The sequence below is a fragment of the Diceros bicornis genome, chromosome 25, assembly GCF_020826845.1.
Source record: "Diceros bicornis minor isolate mBicDic1 chromosome 25, mDicBic1.mat.cur, whole genome shotgun sequence".
In the NCBI taxonomy this organism is placed as follows: domain Eukaryota; kingdom Metazoa; phylum Chordata; class Mammalia; order Perissodactyla; family Rhinocerotidae; genus Diceros; species Diceros bicornis.
In genome coordinates, this window is record NC_080764.1 from 22,579,028 (window position 1) to 22,602,446 (window position 23,419).

At 40.2% G+C, this 23,419-nt stretch overlaps 1 protein-coding gene across 1 annotated transcript in view; it reads right to left on the reverse strand.

The window, feature by feature from the left end:
* Positions 1 to 230: 230 nt before the first annotated feature.
* The window catches only part of GAS2L3 (growth arrest specific 2 like 3), a 56,366-nt gene continuing 33,177 nt past the window's right edge, over positions 231 to 23,419 (reverse strand). Inside the window, exon 9 of the mRNA XM_058568577.1 lies at positions 231 to 1,237. Coding sequence (XP_058424560.1) covers positions 1,211 to 1,237 — 27 coding nt within the window. The 3' untranslated portion in view covers positions 231 to 1,210. The remainder of the gene's footprint in view (positions 1,238 to 23,419) is intronic.

The following is a 23,419-nucleotide window of genomic DNA, read 5'->3' on the forward strand; positions in this document are numbered from 1 at the left end:
AATGCAACGTCACCTTGTGGTGTTCTTGCCAAAAATTTTAACTCAAATTTAATCATGAAAAAAGAATCAGACAAATGCAAAAAACTGGCCTGGACTCTCCAAAAATGTCAATTTCATAAAAGACCAAGAAAAAGGCCAAGGAACCACTCCAGATTAGGGAGACTCAATAGTTATCACAACTAAATATAGTGTGTGATCTTTGATTAGATCCCAGATTTTAAAAAAATTATAAGTGGCATTATCAGGAAAATTTAGGAAATTCAATACTAAGATCTATATATTAGATAGTGATATCATACCAATGTTACATTTTCTGAGTGTGATTGTGGTTATACAGAAGAATGTCCTTGTTCTTAGGAGCCATGCTGAAGTATTTAGGGATGAAGAATCAGGACGATGCAACGAATTTTCAAATAGTTGAGGAAAAAAAATGAACACATAGCTCTGGAGAGACAGAGAAAGAAAATGCGGCCAAACGTTAAGAAGTGGTGAAACTAGGTGAAAGGTATATAGTTGTTCATTATATATTGTACTGTTTTTGTAACTTTTCTCTAGGTTTCAAATTTTTCCAAATAAAATATTGATGGGAAGGGAAAAAATTAAGATACAGACTCACAACAATCTAAAATTTAACTCCACCACCCATGATACAGAATGAGAAGCCCAGAAAAACTCAGTCGTGGAAATACCGCTTCATTATTGCCAGGTACATTAAAGGAGGAGAGTTTTAACAGCCAGAGTTGCAAGATCCAATTGTTCAAGTCTGGGCGCTGCGGTTGGCGCCACCTGGCGGCAGTTGTCTGCTTCAGCTTAACTAACGATGGTGGTTGTTCTGGGTCCCATCAGAAGTGATTCCGGGAATCTCCGGGTAGTAGCGCCCATTTCTTTGACTTGTTCCAGGAGTTTGGCCAGGAGTATTCTGGGAACCGTGAGACTCACTCTTTCTTTTCCTACTTCCTAAGCAGGGTTGCATGTCGTGGGCAAGGATCGAGATGAGGGCCATCTGGGTCCAGTCCACATGGGAAGTGCTGGCATCCAGAGGCTGCCTGGCTGTGACAGTGGGCAGCAGGCTTAGCTGCTCTCTGCCTGCAACGAAGTCCCTGGCTACGCGGAACCTAGTGTCCATTGGTTCAGTGGGGAAGTATCTGCAAGAGTTTGATGCAGTTCCGAGTGTCAAATCATGGCTCACAAGGGGACGTCATACAGCCAGTCACATGAAAGGTAACACCAGCAATTTCTAAAAATCAACAAACAATTTAGACATTATTTGATGTATCATTTTCACTACAACTTATATCATTCAAAGCAGTTTTATTAGAAAGTAAAAGGGAGTGTATTTTTAAAATTTTATTTACAAATGAATTTAGATGACAATATTGTTTTAAAATATTTTTAATATCACCTGTGCACACATGTATGTTTTGAATACCAACCTATACATGTAGATATACATGGATATATATACAAATACACACACATACATATACATACATAGATGCATAGCAGATATTCTAGCTTGTTTTCTGAATGGAAAATTGGTCATGTAGTAACACTTTTATATGCCCTATCCCCACTGCTTCATGCTCTTTTTTTTAATGCTATTAAAATATTATACATGGTATGATTTATTTAATGGTACTGTTTTCTAATGATTTACATATTACCTATTTTAAGAAAAGATTTCATGTGGTTTATGATGCTTAATCATATATAAAACAAGACAATGAAAAAATATATGTAAGATTGAAAACCCATTAAGAGAATAGATGAGCATGAGGTTAGCTAAATAGTCAGTCACGAGTTTAGTTTTGAATTTCTTGGGGAATAAAAAGGAAACAAGATGGGCTATTGTTTCTGGATCCTCACCAGGGTCTGGTCTGGCTGGAAGGACTCCCAGGTGAACAGGACAAATGGAGACAAAGAGTGGCTCAGTGGCAGCAGCTGGTGACACCAAAACAAGAGGAGTGGCATCGTGAAGACATGGGTGAGAGGCCACAGTCTATAAGCAACAAGAGTACTCTGAATGGGCTGACCAGGCCAAGGGGCCCAAAGCAGGAACTAGACCACCAAGGAGACAAGGAAAGAGCACCCCTGAGCAACAGCTGTTGACCACAGCTGGAACTGCAGGGCTGGCCATGGAGAGACAGGGAGAGCAGTATTTCGACCAGAGATGCAGAGCACATAGATATATCTCTTTGCCTCCTAAAAGAAACCTATGTTCATCTTTCATATAACGGGCATTGAGTCACATGGTGACTCTCGATTTTGTAAATGATACAGAAAGTTCTTCTCATGAATGCTTCTCCTAACACTCCTTTACAAAAGATAGTACCCATGACTTTAAAAAGGCCAGATAGGAGCTAAGTACATTTTGTGAAAATAGCATTTCTACGTACCACTGAGAAGCTATTAGAAAATATAATGAGAAAGAAATTCCAGTTGCAGTAGCAAGAAAAAGATAAAGTACTTGGGAGTAATTTTTATAAGAAATTTGTATGAGCTCTATAAAGAAAATCCAAAATTTTACTGAGAGAGTTAAAATACTTGACTATGGAAAGGCATACTGTACCAGAAAACTGAATAGCATAAGATGTCAATTCTTCACAAACTCATTTATAGATTAAGGACATCCAAACAAAACACCAACAGGATAGTTTTTATGGGGAAAAAAAGGAAAATATTTTAAAGTTCATGTGAAGCAATAAACAGAGGCACTTATGGAACGTTGAAAAAGCAGTAGCAATGTTGTTGGTGGGTAGACCAACGGTGGTGAAGAATCCTACGTGGGAGAAGATTCTAAAGCAACATTTGAAATAGTGTGGCAATCTTTCAAGACCAGACAGATCACTGGACTACAATAAACATAAAATATGTAGATCCCATTATATATAAGAATTTAATATACAATTTTTCACAAAGGCATCACTGAACAATGTAGAAGAGAAGAATAATTCAATTAATGGTGTTAGGACACTTGGTTAGCAATTTGGCAGAAAAATAGTTATTTAGATTATGTATCTATCTACCTGTCTATATCTATATATCCAAACAAAAGACAAATAGACTAAAAATATATATATACAACAAGGACAAAGGCAGGGGTTAATATTTTTTACCTTTATGTAATACCATGTATGCAAATTAGCAAGAAGCCCACTAAGACTGCTGGGGATAAAAATAGCAAAAGAACATGAATAGAAGAAATCGTTCAGCCTCAGTTGTAATCAAAGAAACGAGAATGGAAACAACAATGAACCAGCATGTTCCATTTATTAAGTTAAAAAAAATTACTACCCAGAGTTGAGGAAGGAGGAGAAGTGCTGTAAAAGGTATGTTTTCATCCCTCACTGGCCTTGGAAACCAAGAAAACATGTTTGAAAAGGAGTTGGCCATATTTATCAAGAATTACAAAAACATTCATTAACATTGACCTGTAATCCTAATAAAGTAAGGTATTCTGACAAGTAAAAATATTTTTAGACTAGTTGCACTAAAGGATTCTTATTTTGTTTGCAGCCTCTAGCACATTCTTTAAAGTTGATGTGCAAACTTTTTAGATATCTAGAAAAAAATTCTTGCTGCCAGAACTGCTGTTCCATACAATGCGACATCTCTGTTCTCCATATGAATGCATTTGCGGGTATCGTAAGCCTGGGGGTAAGTTAGAGTAACTAGTAAATCTCAGGGTGGCTTGGAGTTCTTTCTTCCCTCAGTAATGTGACCAGTCTTTCATCTAGCAAGTAGTTATTGATCACAATCTGTATGCACACCATGGGGAGAGGTACATAGATTAATGAGATCCAACTTGTGCTCCCAGGAAGTTTAGAGCCTGGTAGAAGGGCTTATACGTCATGTTTAAGGAGCATCCAAAGTAGAAAAGCAAAAATCACGATTAGAAGTACCAAATGCTTTGTAACACTTCTATTTTGAAATATCTACTGTATACACACACATCGTCTTCAATGCAAATTTCTAGAATGATATGCAGTGCTAGTCTTGTGTTACCTCATTAGTAAATGAAAAAGCACCAGAAACTCAGTAGAGATCCTTTGTAAATAGGCATTCTGAGGTGAACATCCTCATCAGAGGCTCAGACGTAGCGAGCAAAAGATGATCCATTGACCACGCATGCTGACAGTTCCAGGACAGAAGCAGGAGAGGTGGGAAGATCCAGGGAGATACCAAGCGGCTCCTTTCCCTCTGAAATTCACTATGTGGTATCTCTCCTGACCTGAGATGCATTTGGTGTTCTAACATTTGAACTAACAATCTACAAGAACCAGGATCTGCAAATGCACATTCACAGGCTCGCCAGCCCTAGTCCAAAGTGGACAGTCTTCTTTCTCATCGTAAATTCATCTTTATTCCCAATTCAAAGTTTGCTAAACTTCTTTCTCCAGTAAGGAATCACATTCTGCTTTTACCCATGTACTTATGTATGTTTTTATGTTTAAGAAGGAGTCTAGCATATAGTAAGCACCAAGAAAAAAAAAAACGTTGAGTAAGATTAATCTGGGTAGGCTGCATTGAGGAGGTGAATCTTAAGATGCTTTTTAAGGAAAGAAGCTCGTGTATGAGGCTATTTTATAAAAATTGGTTTTCCCCAAAATTTTCATTTCTGATGCTATTTCTTAGAGCCACTGCATATTTGGTATACATTGATTTTATTTTTGCTCCTAGAGACTTTAGCAGTGAACAGAGGTTAATTTGTTACCTGGTCCATTGATTTTTCTCCTAAGAGAATGGGTTTCATTTTCAGCATTTCCATAAATGGGTTCTTTAAGCTAACTTCTGTTGATTTCTAAAATTATTTTCTCAGTCACACAATATTCCTGTGGTTATTGTAGTATTTTGCCATGATTGTTTGATCTCACACTTCATTCTTATTTCCAAACTCCCTAGAGTGTTGCGGATATGTAGGCAGTCTCCAAGGGACCTCCAGTGAATAGTCACCCTACTCTTTGTCAGTGCTCAGAGTAAGTTCCAAAATAAAATAATGAGTAAAGATAGACACCAAAATATCAACACTTTTCATAAGAGAGGTTAGGTGGGAGGACAAAGTCTAGGGTGTTAACCAAATGGGACTGCTGATAGGATTAGGCAAATTGAAGCACCAAACTCCAAGCAGAAATGAACTAGAAATGTTCCCTCACTCTCACCCACCCCCCTGCACACCTCTTACCTCCTGGAACTGCAGAGCAGAGTAGAAGTTTGCTCTGAGCAGGCAGGCTCCCTCCCAAAAGGAATAACGGGATAATTCTTCCTAAATTCACTGATCAGGTAAGTTACTACCTTCCAGGGGTGGAGTGAGCAAAGGGAGAGAGGCCAGGTGTTAAACCGGCTGAGCGCCCTTCATCAGGAGATGAGAAAAAGGGTTCCCCACTAATAAAGTACATATTGAGAAGCAATAACACGAAATGGAAAGAGCAAGGAAATGGAAATCAAAATATTTGGCATTAGTGCTGATTGTGCCGTATCTTCTAGCCATGAGGACTTAAGAAAATAATAACATCTCCCTGAGCTTCAGTTTTCTCATCTGTAAAATGGAGATAATATCTGTTCTTATCCTCCAAAGTTTTTCCAAGATGACAAAAAATAATGCAACATAAGAAACTGTTAAGCGTGAGGGTATGATATGAGCAGATTAAAACTTGCACAAAATCCTAATGAAAATCATAGGAACAAAAGTCTGATGATCTCTTAGTGAATGGTTTCTTTCTCTCAGCTTTTGAGCAGAGTGTGGCTGTTTTTAGACCTGTTTCTTAAAATGCTCCTGAGTTCCTTCACCTTCCTTTTGTGCATTTCTTATTGTGACTCTAAGGTGGCAAGAGATTCCCCAGGGACCTCCTTGACATTTCTGACCCAGGCCCCACGTTTCACTCCCTGTGCGGTGTTAGCACTCTGCTCTCCTACAGCAACAGGACAGATAGAAGCTCTGAACGGGTTTGACTAACGAAGCAAACGGGTAGCTCCTAGGAGGCCTGTTATACCTGATCCCTCACAGTAGCTTGATTCTTCCTAATTGGTGAGCTGGAAATCTGAGGCAAAGCTGTTCCTCCTCCAAGGTCCCTGTCTCCATGAGTAGGAGCAGCAGCTTCTCAGTTGCTAGGCCAGAAATCTGGGCTTCCTTGCTGGTTCCTCCAGCACCCTCCACGTCCCACATGAAAATAAGAATTGTCATTTATTGATACTTTCTGTGCATTGACCTTAGACGCTCTTCCAAATGCTTTATGTGTCTTGTCTCTTTTAATCCTCAATACAATCTCATGAGATAGGCCCTATTTTTATCCCCAATTTACAGGTGGGAAGTTAAGGCCCAGAGAGGTCAAATAACTTATGCAAGTCCCACAACTGGTGAGTGGTTTTACTGGCATTTGAACTTCCACATTCTATACATTGCCAAGTCTTGTATAATTATCTCCTGCTTTTCAAATCTTTTCTCATCTCTTCACTCCTACCCTCTTTGTCTGGTTGAGGCCTTCATCATCTCTCCTCCAGATTGTTGCAGCTTATAACTGAAATGCCCTTCCCTCTTTCCTTACCTTCTGCCTACCTCTTCAAATACATCTTCTCTAGCTCTGCTCTCCCCACATCTTCCACTCATCTCGAGTTCCCAGAATGTAATTTGTTGTTTCGAGTCTACGCATATTTGAGCATGATTTTCCACACAAACTCCTACTCAATCTGCAAGACCCAGTTCAAGTGTCTTCTCTACAAAGGCTTCCCAGCCATCCCAGGCACGGTTGATCAGTCCCTTCTTTAAGTTTTATAAGAGTTTGTATGTTCAAGTGTTTACCTGTTTGTCTTCCCAAATTGACACAATCTCCATGATGACACAGTCGATTGACAATATTAATAGTAATAATGGAAGCTCCCATTTATTAGACACCCACCATGAACCAGATTCTCTGCTAGGCACTTTATAATCTTCATCTCTACTCTTTACAACTACCTAGCATGGTATATACTATGATCCCCATTTTACAGATGAGAAAACTAAGACTTACTGGTCTTTGTACAACTACACTTAGTACACTTCTGGGGAGAGGCATTCACTAATTGTTTGTTAGATTCAAAAAATAAATGAATGACTTCATAATCCCCAATTATTTATCTTTGGAAAAACATTGCACTTAAATATGGATAATCCTAACAGAGCTAGAACCTCGGGTTCACATAGAAATGTCCTAGAGCTGTAATCTATCTGTGAATTTTTTTTCAAAGTGTCCTATTTAACTCTATCCAAACACATTTGATATGTTTTCCTGCTTTATCTTTTCTCTCAGTCTTTGATTTTTAAAAATCAAATAAATTGATTTCCAATCACAATAAAGAATTAGAGCACATAGAACTTTTTATTTCCAGCCCAGATACATCAAAATGATAGCTTATATATTTTTAAATTTAAAAATTGATAGTCACAATTTAAAAAAAAGTCTCTATGGAAAAAGGAAGAGTCGTCAATAGTAAAGAGTGACGGCTGGGTCCACAAGCTTACCAACACCTGAGGTAATCCAAACTCATGAAAGATATCCAACAGACCAAACAAATAGGAACATTTACACTCAAAGAAATAGAAACTCCCAGAGGGAAGGGTGTGGGAGGGTACTGCCAGGCTCTAGTTCTGACACCTGCTGTGCTTCTTGGACCTTAGTTCCTCCAAATATAAAATGGGGGAGGATCTCCAAGGGCCCTTCTGTGAAGACCTTGTAGGGACTGTAGGCTGAGGCCCTTCCAAAGGTCCAGAGGATCCTATTTTGATAGCCAGTGGGGATTTTGGAGGACTGCCTCAGGAGAACAAAGAGAATGATAATGGTGATGTCCCTCTTTACAACAGATGTTTCTGATACATATGAAAGTCTCCTGTAAAGTAAACCCTATTGAAAATGTTCTGGGGACCCCAAATGGATTGTCCACATTGCTTTCAGGATAAAGTCCAATGTCTTGGTCTGGCTTTCAAGGCCCTTCATAACCTTGCCCCAACTCACTTTTTCCATCATGATCTTCCACCTCTCCTCTCAGACTCTGGCAAGTAGATGGCTCCAATATGCCATGTGATGTTACTCCTGTGCTCAGGCCATTCCCTCGGCCTGGAGTGCCCTTCTGCATGAATGCTTGTGGAACCTGGCTGCTCCTTTGCAAGGCTTGGCTCCCCTGGTTGGAAGGAATCTCTCCTGCCTTGGTGTCCCTGTTATCCTTGTGCATCACAGTCAGCCTCCTACTTCTAGATGGTTAGCCGCTCGAGGTCAGGGGTATGTGTGAATCTATTTGATCTCTTGCACACGGTTTGGCAAATATTTCCCAAATTGATGTTTCAAGGATTTGAAAAACTAAAGGTTTCTCTACAGCCCATAGTTACTTTCTAATTGATGGAATTGGCAAAATCCAACTTTTTTTTCCTTGAACTTTCTTAAAGTGGGACTAATTCCAAAGGAGATTTTTCTTTCTGTCTGTAGCCTTCATTGGGTCATTTTCTATGCTGACTATGAATTGAAAACTGTTTCTTGGTGGCCTTCCTTTGCTTCAGTGTCACAATTAACTATAGGAATGGGAGGGGAGAGGGACAAAACACCAGCTCTCTCTGCCAGGTACTGTCTTAGATTCTTAACATTATTTTACTGTACAACTCAATGTTCTCCTCATTTTGCAGGTGAAAAGTGAGATTTGAGAGCATAAGACACTTAAAATAAGTGGCAGAGCTAGGCTCTGAACCCAAGTGGGATTCTAAACCAGCTGTTCTTACTGACTCTTTCAAAGAGGTTGGATATCTCCCTTTGTAGGCCAAAGACCCAGAGAGCCTGCCGTAGACAACTCTAAAGGAAGAGTTATTAGTTCTTAAAACATCTATGTGGTAAGTTGGTCTGGCACTTAAAAATTTATTGCATTGTTTACTTCTTGCCACAGATCTGGAGGTTGGTGATAGTATCTTCATTCTACAGATGAGGGGACAGATTTAGAGGAGTTCAATGATGTTTAGGGTCTGCAAGGCTCCAATTTACATGGTTTGGCCACTGGACCTCATTATGCTCCCAGAATGATACTGTGGGAGCTGGGGCTAGGACCTAGACCAGTGTTTCCATGTGGGAATTCCTTCCCAGCATTTCTCAGGAAATGTATGTTTTTTGAATCCCGAATCCCCAGAAAAATCAGTTGAAGAAATGAGAAAAAGTATTATAATTATCCATGAATACGAAAGCTTAACCGCATAGAGATGTCACTGGTTTGAAGGGCTCCACCTTAATCAAATAAAAAACAAGAGCAAGAAACACTAACATGCAGAGTTGAAGGTTAAGAGAACCAGGACAGAAGCATGCAGGAAAGAAATGGTTATCATCTACTCAGTCTTGCTTGTGATCACTGCCATGTCATGTGTGTGTGTCGGTAGCCCTGTCTGCTGCAAACCGTGAGTTATTCTTGCAAATAAAGTAAGTTTATAACATAGTATACTTTATACAGATCTTATGAGTGGTATTGCAAGAAATAAGCTTTGGAAGGAAAATAAATTCTTAGTTTGGAAAAAAAAAACAAGAAATAAAAATATAGCAGTTCCCAAAAGGACTTTTAATTATGTTTAAAATATTGAAAGAGATAAAGAATGGAAGTTTTATTTTTTTTATTTTTTATTTTTTTTGTGAGGAAGATCAGCCCTGAGCTAACATCCATGCCAATCCTCCTCTTTTTCCTGAAGAAGACTGGCCCTGGGCTAACATCTGTGCCTATCTTCCTCCACTTTATATGGGATGCCGCTACAGTGTGGCTCGACAAGCAGTGCCTCGGTGTGCACCCAGGGTCTGAACCTGGGCCACCAGCAGTGGAGCGCACACACTTAACCGCTACACCATGGGGCCATCCCCAAGAATGGAAGTTTTATAATCAAGAACAAAGAATTATGAAAAACTACTAATAAAAAAATTCTGGAAAATAAAAAAGTAGTCATTGACATAAAAAAAGTATAAATAGTTGACTGGATTTGGTTAAAGAATAAGTGATTAAAAGTAAGGACATTATCCAAAATATAGCACAGAGAGATGAAGTGACAGAAAATATGAAAATGAAGTTAAGAGACGTGAAAGACAGGTTGTAATGCTCTGACATAAGTCTTCAGAATAGAAAGGTATATCAAAGGTATATAAAAAGATGTATCAAGCAGGACAACTTTTTAAAAAATTTCCACTCTTAAATATAGTCATGCACCATATAATGACATTTCAGTCAATGACGGGCCACATATATGATGGTGGTCCCATAAGATTAGCATCATATAGCCTAGGTGTATAGTAGGCTATACCATCTAGGTTTGTGTAAGTACACTCTATGTTGTTTACACAACAACAAAATTGCCTATAAACACATTTCTCAGAATGAATTCTCATCATTAAGTGACACATTACTGTACTTTGTAGAGGGAGAACTGCCGAACATCAAGAAAGAGAAAATTCTTAAAAGCCACCAGAGAGAAACTACAAAGAATGACTATCAGAGTGATGAGAAATGTCTAATCAGCAAAAATAGATGCCAGAATAAATGGAGTTATATCTCCAAAGTGCCAGGAAAAGCAATTCTCAAACTAGAATTCTATACCCAACTAAAATAACACTTAACTTACTTGAATTTTGTATTGCTTATTCCCAAAGATAAGAATAATAAAAAAAAAAAAAAAAAGGAGGCAGAATGAAACAGATATTTTCAGGCAAAGACTAACTAGTTTATTATCCAAAGATCTTCCCTGACAAAATTACTAAAGGAAGAAGAAAAATAAATCCGTGAGGAAGGTGATGGGGCAATTATTGATTGTAAAATAGAAATAACTACTTGCTGCAAAAATAAAAATAATAATATATTTTTTCTTATTTAGAAATAAGATGGATCTAAAATTCTAATTAATAACATGAAAGATGGTGATGGGTACATTAAGAGGGAAGATAAACATGCTAAGTTCCTTGTTTTCTTTGAGTGTAGTATTTTGTATGTGTGTTAAAATTTTTAACATAACCATTAAAAGAATAGAAATAGAATGTTTGCAAACTGGTAAGAAGAAGAAAGGGGAAAGAGAACAGAAGGCAGAGAAGGAGAACAAAGAAACAAAGGAGAGAGTATGAAAATAGAAACTCAGAGTAAAATAGCAGAGATAGTCCAAATGCATCAGTCCAGTCATGCGTCACTTAATGACAGGGATACATTCTGAGAAATTCGTCATCAGGCAATTTCATCGTTGTGTGACATCATAGAGTGTACTTACACAAACCTACATGGTATAGCCTACTACACACCTAGGCTACATGGTACTCATCTTATGGGACCACCATTGTATATGCGATCTGTCATTGACTGAAACATCATTACGCAGTGCATGACTGTAATCACAATAAATGTTGATGGATTAAATTCACATAATAAAGAGACATCTAGATTGAATGAAACAGGCAAAATAATATATTTGCATGTGACACACCTAAGTAGAATCATTCCATTTCCTCTGAGATGAGCATGTATATGAGTGCATGTGTTTTGCAGTGGGAAGGGGATGATAATTCAATCTAAATGCTCTTTGGAAAAGATTTTGGTGGTACTTGAAAGTTTTGTGGGCCCAGTAGCACAATTTTAACTTTTGCATACATTCTTTTACAAGGTATAGTTCAATTAGTGAAGATTTTTTCATTGAAAGTTCTTCATCTGAGCAGTGCAGAATACTGAATATAATGCAGGTCATAGTGAATATTCAAAAGGGTGATATCTATGAGAGTGATTAAGAGACACCCCAAAATATCAGCTGGTTTATTCACTGTATGAGAAAGAGGTGAACATTATCATTTTATTCTAAACACAGCCATTAAAATCCCAAAGAGGGAAAATTTCACATATCACTGATTATTCATTTGACAATTTTAACCAGATCTTCATTCTTTCCTGGGGCCTGTATAAATCAATTGTAACAAACTGTGCAATTATCATTCTTGCTTGTGGCAGATTTAAATTCCATTTTGGAAAAGAGCCAAAAACTCTCCTTTGCCTCCTAAGCTCCAAAGCCAGAAAGCAGCTGAAAGATGGTCACTGCTTTGTTCTTGAATGGAGCTAATTACAGAGTTGTCTGCAGCAGGATGGGCGGTCCACAGGCAGTGTGTAAATAGGGACAATTAGAGCTCATTTCAAGCAGACATTACTTCTAAAAAAAGAAACGGAACTTCAGATTTTAATTACTCTCATAGGAATTGTTACATTAAACAGAACCTGACCATTTTTTCTCACAATTCAGTTCAACGACCATGACAATTCTCTGTCATAAGAATGTTCTAATTTTAACATTTCTACAGATGGTTTGGTAAGACTGTGAAGTTTATTCCTCCCTTCTTTCCTCACTAGATTTATTTTAATCCTACATCACAGTCAGTTTAAAATAATTGGCACAGTATTGAAATATGTATGTATTTTGTTCCTATATCTTCTTAGAATCATTATTTTTCAACTAGTCAACCATTTATTAAACCCTACATATATTTTCCAAGCATGCACTTAACGCTTTGGAAACATTTTCTTGCTTGATCTTCATAGCTACCTTGTGAGTGTTATTCTCATTTTATGGTTGAGGAAATTGAGGTGTGGTTACGTGCAAAAGGTCACACAGCTGGTAAGTGGTGGGACTCTGATTTAAATCTAGCTACTTCTGGAGCCCTTTCCTGCCAGCAGAATTGAGAAAGCAGTACAAACAATGCCTGTCCACCGGGAACTTGGCTAGGGGGACATGAGACACTATCAGGTAGTTTAGGAACCACCATAGGAATTTTGAGCATGCATGCGTGTGTGTGTGTGTGTGTGTGTGTGTGTGTGTGTCTTTCTGGGAGAGGGAGCCCTACAGTCTTTATGTTTCCAGTTATCCATGTGCAAGGGTATGGGGGCCAGGACTGGGAGGGGATGGTGGTGACAGTGGATGGAGAACAGACCCAAAGAAACGTCTCAGATGAGGCAGCCTGTGCACCTGGCAGTTTTTAGGGTATGGTCCAAGATCAAATGATTGACCTTTCTCTGAGATCTGTTAAGCTTATGGGGAGATGACTGCTTTGAGATGCTCTTTCTTGCTCTGATTTATTTTTATTCTGTGTCCATGTTCTGGAACTGACTACGTTGCATTATCTCATTGATTTTCTTCTCTCTAAGAGTATTATCCACATTACACAAGTCAGTGACTCATTATATATTGTTTTAGACTCTTTTTTTCCTGAGTGACACACCTCTGCTCAGATGAAATCACCTGTCCTCCTTGAATGACTCATTTGGCGGGAACAACAAAACCATGTGCCAAAATGTTCTCCAACCCACAAAACCCTCTATGGAAAAGAAAAATTGTATCATTTCATTGTTGTTCATTGCAAATTAATCAGTATTTCTTTTTTCTCTTTCATAACCAGACCCTGTTTAGCCACACCTAGAATTCTGTGTAGCGTATAAGCTTGAGGTTTTAAAATAAAATGGGATACAAGAAGGGATGTGCAGGTGCTAAAGAAAAATTAGATGCAGGGGAGTTGTTTTTACAATTTAATTGTAATCTCAGTCTCTCACTCTCTTTCGTTTTTTCCTAGACGGACAGTATCACAGGTCAGGTGCCTGGAGAAACAGACTGGGAGATGGATATTTGCCTGCATCATGTTTACTGGGGACTGCTCTCAGGTGCACACCTATCAGGGAAGGGAAGGGTGCAGGATTGGGCAGAAGTAGTAGTTGAGCTGTCATGCTATCACAACAGACATCTCAGCTGATCCCACAGGGAGCTCTAGAGCCTGGATGGCCCTTCAGAAGGGTCCCAAACTGAGGAAAAAGGGATGTGCCTTTATACCCATGTATCAACCAGGTGTTGACTGCAGGCTTCCCCCATAGACGAAGTGGATTTCTTCAAGGGCAACTAGGAATTGGGGACGTTCAGAACTCAATCGAGAGTAAGGTGACAAACCCACTGACACTCTAGGCAGCTGGAGGAGTGAGTGCTTCAGTCCTGAAAGCTAGGGGTGAATCTGGGTGGCACACCACACCATACACTATAGGAGGTTTTTTTTTTTTTTGGTTTTGTTTCTTAATCATGAAATACTTCAGACATACAAATGGAGAATAATAAAACAAACACCCACATACCCACAATCCAGTTAATAAATAGAACGGTACAAATTCAGCTGAATTATACCCAGTATACATTTACCCAATCCCATTTCCTTCCCTCCCTCGAGAGGTAACCACCATCCTAAGCTTGATGTTTCTCTTTTTCGGGTAAGGTGGTTTGCCTGGAACTGGGGGCTTTCCCAGGATGTGGAACCTCCAGTGGTGAAATAGTGAAAGGTCTAGGCAAACAGGATGGTTGGTCACCCTATCAGGCATATTTTATACTTTTACTACATGTATATCAATTCACAAATAGTATTTTGTATTATATTCTACGTTTAAATTTTATGTAAATGGAATCATGCTGCATTATCATTCTACAACTTGCTTTTTTTAATCTCAATATAATATTTGTGAGATTGAGTCATGTGGATAATTATAGCTCAAGTTCATTCATTTTCACAGCTCCAGAAGATTCCACTGTTAGGATACAATCACAATTTATTTATCCATTCTGCTGTTGATGGATCATTTTGGTTGTTTCTACCTGTTCATTTCAAACTGTGCTACAATTAGCATTTTTGTGTCTGTCTCCATGCACATGTCTGAGAGTTTTTCTGTGTAGAAGTAGAATTGCTGGACTGTCATATACACACATCTTCACTTTTATTAGATAACTGGAAAATTGCCCTCCAATGTGATTGTACTAATTTTTCTCCCCACTAGACATGTTTGAGGGTTGCTGTTGCTCCACAACTTTACCAAAGTTTGGGGTTATCAGAGTTTGAAAATATTGAAATCTAAGGGATGTGAAATTCTTGTTTTCTTTTTAACGAGAATCTATTGTTTGTACTGTTCCCTGCTGATTTGGGGGTGTGTTAAAATGAAAATATTCACGAGATTTTGATTCTGTAGGATAATGATTTTGTTCTCACTGTGAACTCCTTGAGGATGGACTCCAGGTCTAATTATTTTTGAATACCCAGAAGCCACACAATGATTGTCACATAGCAATCACTCAGTACATGCTTGTTGACATAATGAATGATCAAATTTATTGTGTTCTATTTATTGCTAATGTTTTCTTTCTTAAATATTTATGGAGGACTGAATAGTCATTCATTCATCCAACAAATGTTTATCACATCCCCACCATGTTCCAAGCACTGTTCTGAGTGTGGGAATGTAGCAGTGAACAAATAGACAAAACTCCCTGCCCTCATGAAGCTTATATTCTGGTGTCATGTGCTTAGCTCCAAGCTAAGCAGATGAAGATATAGCAGATCAGTTAGGCGTGAAGTGGTCAGAGAAGGCTGCATGAAGAAGATGAAGCTTAAGGTAACCTTGGAGGATGGTAACCTTGAGATAACTAGAGGGAAGATGCAAGGGCACTGAAATGGAAGCGAATGGAAGTTTTGTACAACAGTGAAAAGAGGAGTGTCGAGGTGAGTAGAGGAGTTTAAAGTTGGAACCATGGAGTAGACCCAACAAAGGGCCTTGGAAGGAAGTTCAAAAACTCATATTTGTGGAGTCAAAAACACTGACTCAGGGGCCTGCCCGGTGGTGCAAGCAGGTAAGTGCACGCACTCCACTTCAGTGGCCTGGGGATCGCCGGTTTGGATCCCAGGCGCGCACCGACGCACAGCTTGGCAAGCCATGCTGTGGCGGCGTCCCATATACAGCAGAGGAAGATGGGCACAGATGTTAGCCCAGGGCCAGTCTTCCTCAGCAAAAAAAGAGGAGGATTGGCAGATGTTAGCACAGGGCTGATCTTCCTCACACACAAAAAAAAACAACACTGACTCAAAGTTTTGAAGCAAGAAGCAACATGGCAAAAGAGCTGTTTAAGGAAGATAGGTCTGGTTGTCCCCTACAGAATGTGTTTAGTGTGAAAAGTCTGGAGTCTGGGGGTTGAATAGAGGCTGCTGCAAAAAGCCAGAAGCCTGGGGGCCTCCGAGACTCTTCTCTCTTGCCCTCAGTCTCTCTCCCTCTCTCTCTCATAACCACACATACATACACACACACACACATGCACGCACACACACCCCTACATCCGGGGAGTGGCCAAGTTGCATCAATCCTGTCTCTTTAGTAGCTCCTGGAGTCGCAATGCTGGTAGATGGTTTTCCTAAAAGGCAAACCCAATCATGTCATTCCTCTGTTTCACATCCATCAACAGCTTCCATAGCCTCAGAATAAAATCTGAGCTCCAAAGCGTGGTTCACAAGGCCCCACATGACCTAGCTCTGTCCACCCTGTGCCCTCAGAACCTAGCATTCCAAACTGTCAATGATATTTCACATTTCCGTACCTCAGTATTCTGCCACTCCTTCTACTCAAAACATGTTTCCCTAGACATCTGGAACCTCTTGTTCTTTCAAGTCCCAGCTATCACATTAGCTTCTTAGAGAAGCCTTCCCTGGACGCTTGGAAAGATCACCACTCATTCCCAATGAACACCTTCATATACTCATCACATAACTGTGGTTGCAGTTATGCTTATAAGTTTATGTTCCCTGTGAAAGAGTGAGGTTTTTGACAGCACAATCTGTGTCAAACTATGGGCATAGACATTACTTCCATTAGACTGCAAGCTCCATGAGGAGTCGACCCATATCTATTTTGCTCACCATTACCCAAAGCTGAGTACATGTAGGCAATAAATCTTTGTTGAATTCATGGACGATAGCAAGTACTTAATAAGCATTGAATGAATGAATGAATGAATGAATGAAAGAGCTACAAGTGTTGAGTCATGGTAGGGAAGTTGAACTAAATTTTCCAACCACCTAGGGATTCATATTTCTTGACTCACTGCCTGTTGATTAAAAATTGTAAAGCTAGCCATCGGTGGGAACCGTTTATATAATATAGAGTGTCCCCTTGTGACATGCCTAGTGGTGTATGGCTCACAGTCAGACATTTAGTTGGTGCATCTGTGTTGCTGAAGATGGTGATGGTATCACTTATTATTAAATGGCAAGTATCTTCAGTTTGTGATTAAACAAATAGAAGTATCATGGGGCTTTATAAGTAAGCCCCATGAAAGATGCAGAATCTCTCAGTTTAGGGCCCTCATCCAGAGGCATTTTCCTTCTTAGCTGACACTTCTTATTTTGTGCACATTCCATCAATAACATTTGCAAGTGAAGTCAAGCCGTTTAACTTCAAATAAAGCCAGCCAGAGCATATGACCTTGAGATTTAAAACCATAAAGTGAGTACAAAGTGAACACCCATTTTATGTACTTTCTGGACACCACAGATCTCTTTTCAGACCAAAAGTCATTACATGAGGTGCTCTCCTGCACCTTCAAAAGAAAAGGGAAACATCAGAATAGCCCAACAGATGATTCGTGTTGGCATACTCTAAAACCCCAGCACAGTGCCCAGTTCATAGTAGCGCCTCACTTGAATGGATGAATGAATGAATGTTCATTTCTAATTTCTGTTATCAGTATCAAAAATGGCTATGATAAAAAAATTAGGAAAAAGCAACTCTTTACTATATTTATAATTTTTATCCTTGAGAATTATTTCACTTTGTATCTTGATTTTGTTTGAAGAGAATCAAGGCATTTCCTTCCTGTTTCTGACATTTTTATAGCTATAAATAAATTACTTTTTTCCTTCGGTAACTTCCCTTTTGCTTCCTGAACAAAGGCCAAATTCTTGAGCCAGGCCTTCAGGCTTTACCCAGCGTGAATCCTATTCCCCTCTATTCCTCTGCCAGCCCCTTACACTGCAGCTCTATTTCCATACATGTCCCAGAATTTCCCCCCTGTGCCTTTGCTCACACAGATGCTCCACCTAGTGTGCTCTTTTGTGTCAGTGCTGCTTGGGGTAACAGGATTCAGAGCTTCAGCTATGGTTCAAGATAGGTTCCACCGCTTACTGTTGTATGACTTTGAGTGAGTTACTTGTGCTGGTGATTTGCCTGTTTGCTCACAGACCCACCCCTTTCTCTTCCCCTGCTCTGCTCTGAGCCCTACAGGCTGCATTTCTCAGACTCCAGTGTCAGCCAATGGAAGGCACTAGTGAGCCACTGGAGGACAGGAAAAGGGAGAAGCTGGAGTATTTCTTCTCCTCTCTCGCTGCCTTGGGCAGCATCTCTGGCAGCAGCTGCGTCCCCTTCTTGGCTCCAGCTCCTGCCAGACAGGCCTGCTGTGGTTTCAGCTTCCTGGGATGGAAAGAGAGGGAAGGAGTCCCAAGGATCTCAGTGTGAGCCCTGCATTCAGCTATGCCTCAAGCAGTAGGATGTACCCTCTGCAATTCCCATTTATGTGAGCCAGTACATTCTCTTTTAAAATCTAAGCCATTTTGGCCTTGGGTTTTCCACCATTAACAGCAAATAATCTTTATTGATTTAATCCCTCAAGTAAGAAGTAACTTTGCATTGATCAAGTAGGTAAGAGAAAAACTGTTCTTAAATCACTATAATGCAGGGTAGAAAATGCTACTTGCTGTAGGAGAGATGTGGAAGTTCAGAAGAGGGAGGATGACTTCCACCATGACCTGTGGGAGGATAAATCAAGGGATTTGGCCTTTATCTGGGTTGGAATGGGAAGACAAGGAAGGTTTTTGAGCAGTGATGTGTCAGGGTTCAAGTTGAGCTATAGGCAGATTACTATGGACACAATGTGGGCCTCTAAGGCCACTGCACAACTCCAGGGGGCGCCAGTCACCTAGAATACAGCGTGAATGGTGCTCCCTGGAGTTGTACAATGTGCAGCCTTGAGCCATGGAGAGAAACTGAAAGTGTGGTCAAAGAGCTATTGAGAGGCTGTTGTCTTCCAGGAGAGAGGTGAGAAGGCCATGAACTTGGGCAGTAACAGAGGGAGGGGTTGGATTTGAGACACATTCTAAAATAATTTGAAAGTTTCAGTGTGGGGAGAGGAAAGGATGTCAACAGAAATAGGGGAGTCAGGAGGAAAAGTAGATTTGGTGGAGATGGAAATCTCCAAATAAGAGATTTTGAGATAATAATGGGAGAAGGCTGATGGCTGCTGACAATGGAACTGGGGCTCAGGGAAATAGGGCTGAAAATAAAGATCTGGAAATCACTCACACAGAAATGGTACTGGAAACCACAGTTTAGAAGAAATTGCCAAGAGACAAAGTATTTGTTAGAAGAGTGCCAAGGAATGGTCCTTAGGGAGTAGCTACATGGAAAGGGCAGAGAAAGAACACAAGTCAGAAAACAGGAGTGAAGAGTGAGAGATCAGAGACTCATGTGAAAAATCAGAATCATGTCAGGAGGACCAAGGGAAGAGTTTCAAAAAGGAGGCGCTGGCCATTCCCACACCCTTCCCCCGCCACAGTAATCACTGAAGCATTTGTCAAGATGGAGCCTCCAACAGCCCAGGTCCCTGAGCAACTGCGATGAGCAGAGCCCCAGATGACCCTGATGGACATCTAGCATGAGCGAGCAGTAACCTTCATTGCCATAAGCCACGAGAGCTAAAGCACTTGTTTCTGCAGCAAAGCCCTGCCCATCCTGACCAACACATGGTGGCCACTTGGGAATGAGGGAGTGGGGAGAAAAAGAAGAGAGAAAGCATAATCAGAGACTTGAGCATGTTTGTAGGATTAAGGGGAAAAGAGAGAAGTTGAAGATGTAAGAGAGGGTGTATTTGGTTAGTCTTGGCTCCGGGGGAGGCCAATGGCTGTGTTACTCCTGTGCACACCAGCATACCACAGACCAGGTACACTGCACATGTGGCCAACACACCTATGAGACATTTCTGACAGGCAACACCAGCACATTTTTCTGCCCAGTGAATCACTTCTGGAGAAAGCTAAAGAGCTCGTGATCAAGTATTTGAGATGATTTAGTGTCAGACCTTCTTTAACAAGCAGAGGGATGGAAGAAACATCTTCTCAGTGCCTGAGTTGTCTCATCTATAAAATGGGGATAATAATAGAATCTACTTCATAGAGTTGCAAAAAATAAATGAGTTACTATATGTAAAGCACTTAGAACAGACTCTGGCACAAAGTGAGTGCTATTTAAGGGTGATCTCAGAACCCTTTCAGGTTTTAGGAAGAAGCTCTAAATATGGTGGCGAAATCTGCTAATAGCACTTTTTTTTTCTGAAATCATTTCAACAACAAAGAAGAATTGTAAGGAATAGCAAAGTTCTGCCATCCCAGGAGGCAAACAGGCATGGCAAGCAATGAATATATTTAACATCTCTACTAGCTTTGAAGCTACTGTTATTAAATAAAAATCAATCTTAATTTATCTTATACAGTTGTGACATTTCATCTAATAGAAATGTCTTAGGAGGAAAAAACAATCAAAGACTCAGGACAGGTAAAAGCCCTTGAACACTTTCAAGAAGTTGTTGAAAGTCATATTGGGACAGAATTTCAGAGTAGGAATGATTGTGGCTGATAAAATTAACTCTGGGCATCTCAGACTGTGTCTACAAAATACCAAAACCACCAACAGGAAAAGTCAACCAATCCGTTGTTTTATTTACATGATTCCCAAGCACTGGTTTGACTGATAGTTTTAATGAATTGATTAAATCAATAGCTTTGTTTTGACACTGTAGTGTAAGGGTTGGATTGGCTTCTCTAGAAATTGGGAAGTGAGGGGCTAGAACATTTTATCTCCCACTCAGAAAAGGGCTTTGGAAGATCCCAGAGTGGGCCAATTCAGGGAAGGCTGGTGGGTCTCTAGGATCCAGGGATGAAACAAACCTTGCTAATTTGGGCATAATTGATACTCATCCTCAGTAGCATCCGTGTATTTGAGCATTTTCAGCCATCAAAAGTGTATATTTGGATTTGGGAGGATCCAGGGGACACATCTCTGTCATGTTGGCCTCAATGACCTTGAAAGAAAAGGTCAACGCTGGAAATTGATGTTCCTTGATGCAAGAGACCTCCCTAGGTAGCTCAGACCAAATTCAACCAAATTCTAGACTTGTTTTCTAAGAGTACTAAACAAATGAGTCATGCTCAGCCTTTTAAGGAGAACTGCTTGGCTGCAGCTTCTGCTAAGACAAATGAACCAAGCTACTCCTACATCAAGGTAGCCATGCTCTAAACCATTCGACCTATATGTTCACCACGCTAATTGATCAAGGAGGATGGGTATATGATCTAAAGGCAGCCACTTCATTGGTATATGACCCAAGGGCAGCCATTCAATCCATAGTGACCTAGGCAATGGCCTGGAACAAAAAACTCTGCCCAAAAAAGAACAGTGGTAATTAAGCCAATCAGATTCTCTCTTGAGGCTTTGAACTGGTAGTTCAAATTGTACCAGGTAGTTTTTGTTTTTTTTGTTTTTTTTTCCAGAAAAGATGCAAGAAAACACACAAAGAGGAGCAGAAACTTGGAGGCTGGCAAGATTCTGTTCACGGCAGAGTACAGAATGAAGGGGTGGGAGCTTGGGCTGCAGAAGGGATATGAGATTACTTATCTCTAGAGCTCCCCAGGCTTCTCAATGAGTCTGGTTCCAATTTCTGTGAGGCTCACTGGCAGATATTTCTGGGTTGCTGCCAGATCCTATTGTCCTTTTGGTTCTCTGTATCCATGAAACAACCCAGTACTAGAGAACCAAAGTGAATCTGTTTCCTTCAAGCAAAAGAGCTGACCTAACACACCAGGTCTTCCCAGGATGCCTACGAGTCCCTCGGGGCCACAGGCCAGCCAGGAAAATGCTACAAAGGCCCAGAAGGTGTTGTTCTATGATTTGTAGCAATGCATTTTACAGGACAAGTTTCCTGTCTCATCTGCTGGGGCAGCAGGACAAGGAAGTGAGATGTGAAATCACAGGGAGCATCTGCCCTAAGCTGTGCTCCTCTGACATAACTGAGGTGGCTGGAGGGAGACCAGCCTTCCGACAGGCAGCTGGTTTGAGAGCCCATCTCTGTTCTGTGACACACTTGTTAAGACCGAGATGGAGTTTAGTGGAGGGGCCAGGGGAATCAATTCCCAGTGTCACAGGAAATATTCTAGAGTTAGAGAATCATCCTTGTATTCGGGATGTGTGTTTCTTGATTTTAAGTAATGGCTTAGAGAAAGCTCAGATTCCTTTCCGTTTCCAATCTCTCACTTAGGACTCGATTCTCACTACTCTATACTCTCAGTAACAACTGGTGGTAAATGACTCTTGTTCTTGAGATACAAATTCCAGTTTTTCATTTTCTTTTATGGGCTCCTGATCTGAAGCAATATGAGAAAAGACAAGCTGTTCTCATCAAGGTATTTTATCCCATGGGTAAATCACAAAGAAAGAACTGAGTGGGCTACAGTCAAAAAGAACATCACACTTTTTTAAAAACCACTTGAATGAAGATTGTATTGTCCTAGAGAGCAGTGACCGGTCTTATCACCATATGGGTAGCACACAGCTTCGTGTCTGGCACAGAGCAGGCACCCAGAAAAACTGTGTGCTAGGTGAGCAAATGAATGAATTGGTGTTGCACTGCATTGTGGTCGATTGCTTTAGAACCAGTCACGAATACAGGTAATACAAGAAACCTGCTAGGCTGGACCCAAAACATTTAGGACCCACTGAAGGGGCCAGCAACTGGGATGATTCACATAGCTCCTGGGACAACTACCTCTACCATTCTGATGTCACTCTGCTGCTCAAAGGTTGGTTTTAATTCTGCAGCTAAAAGGCTTTATCAACAAATTCCCGTGACTGAGTTTCCTCATCTGTTCAGTATTCATTAGGACCACTGCTAATCTAAGTCTGTATGTTATGCTCTGAGTATCCTCTCACAACCCTGAAAATAAATATTTTAAAACAAAAACTTGGATAGTAAGTCGGGAAGTTTCTAACATTTTTTTTTCTGTAAAAGTACAGTATTCTCTGTTGTGTTAATGTAACGAAAGAAACCCATAACTTCAAGGCCTCTCTTATTACTGCCCTCCTCTCCTCTCCTCTCCATTCCTCTCCAAAAATAAGTGGATCATGTACGCAGGCTTTTTCAAACTCTACCATGACATTTTCTCAGGAAAAAATCCTTTCACAGTAGGTGGATCAACAATATTATACTAGAGGTTCACTTTACACATCCTGGTGCTTATTTCCATCAGTAAAAGGATATTTCTTCCCTCCTTCCTTTCTTCCACACACATTTAGGTATTAAGTGCAGGAGATGTAATTGTGAACAAGTGAGACACAGAGTTCCCACCCTAGGTTTGGTGAAGGATTTAGATAAGTAGGTGGGAAATTAGCGTTAGGTGCCATGCAATGACAGGAGAAAGGTAAGTCGGGAAGAAAGTACACTGGAGGCATCCAACCTGAGTTTGGAGGGTCTGGAAGTTTCTGAGTAGGTGATGTTTAATCGTGCGCCGGGTGAAGGTTG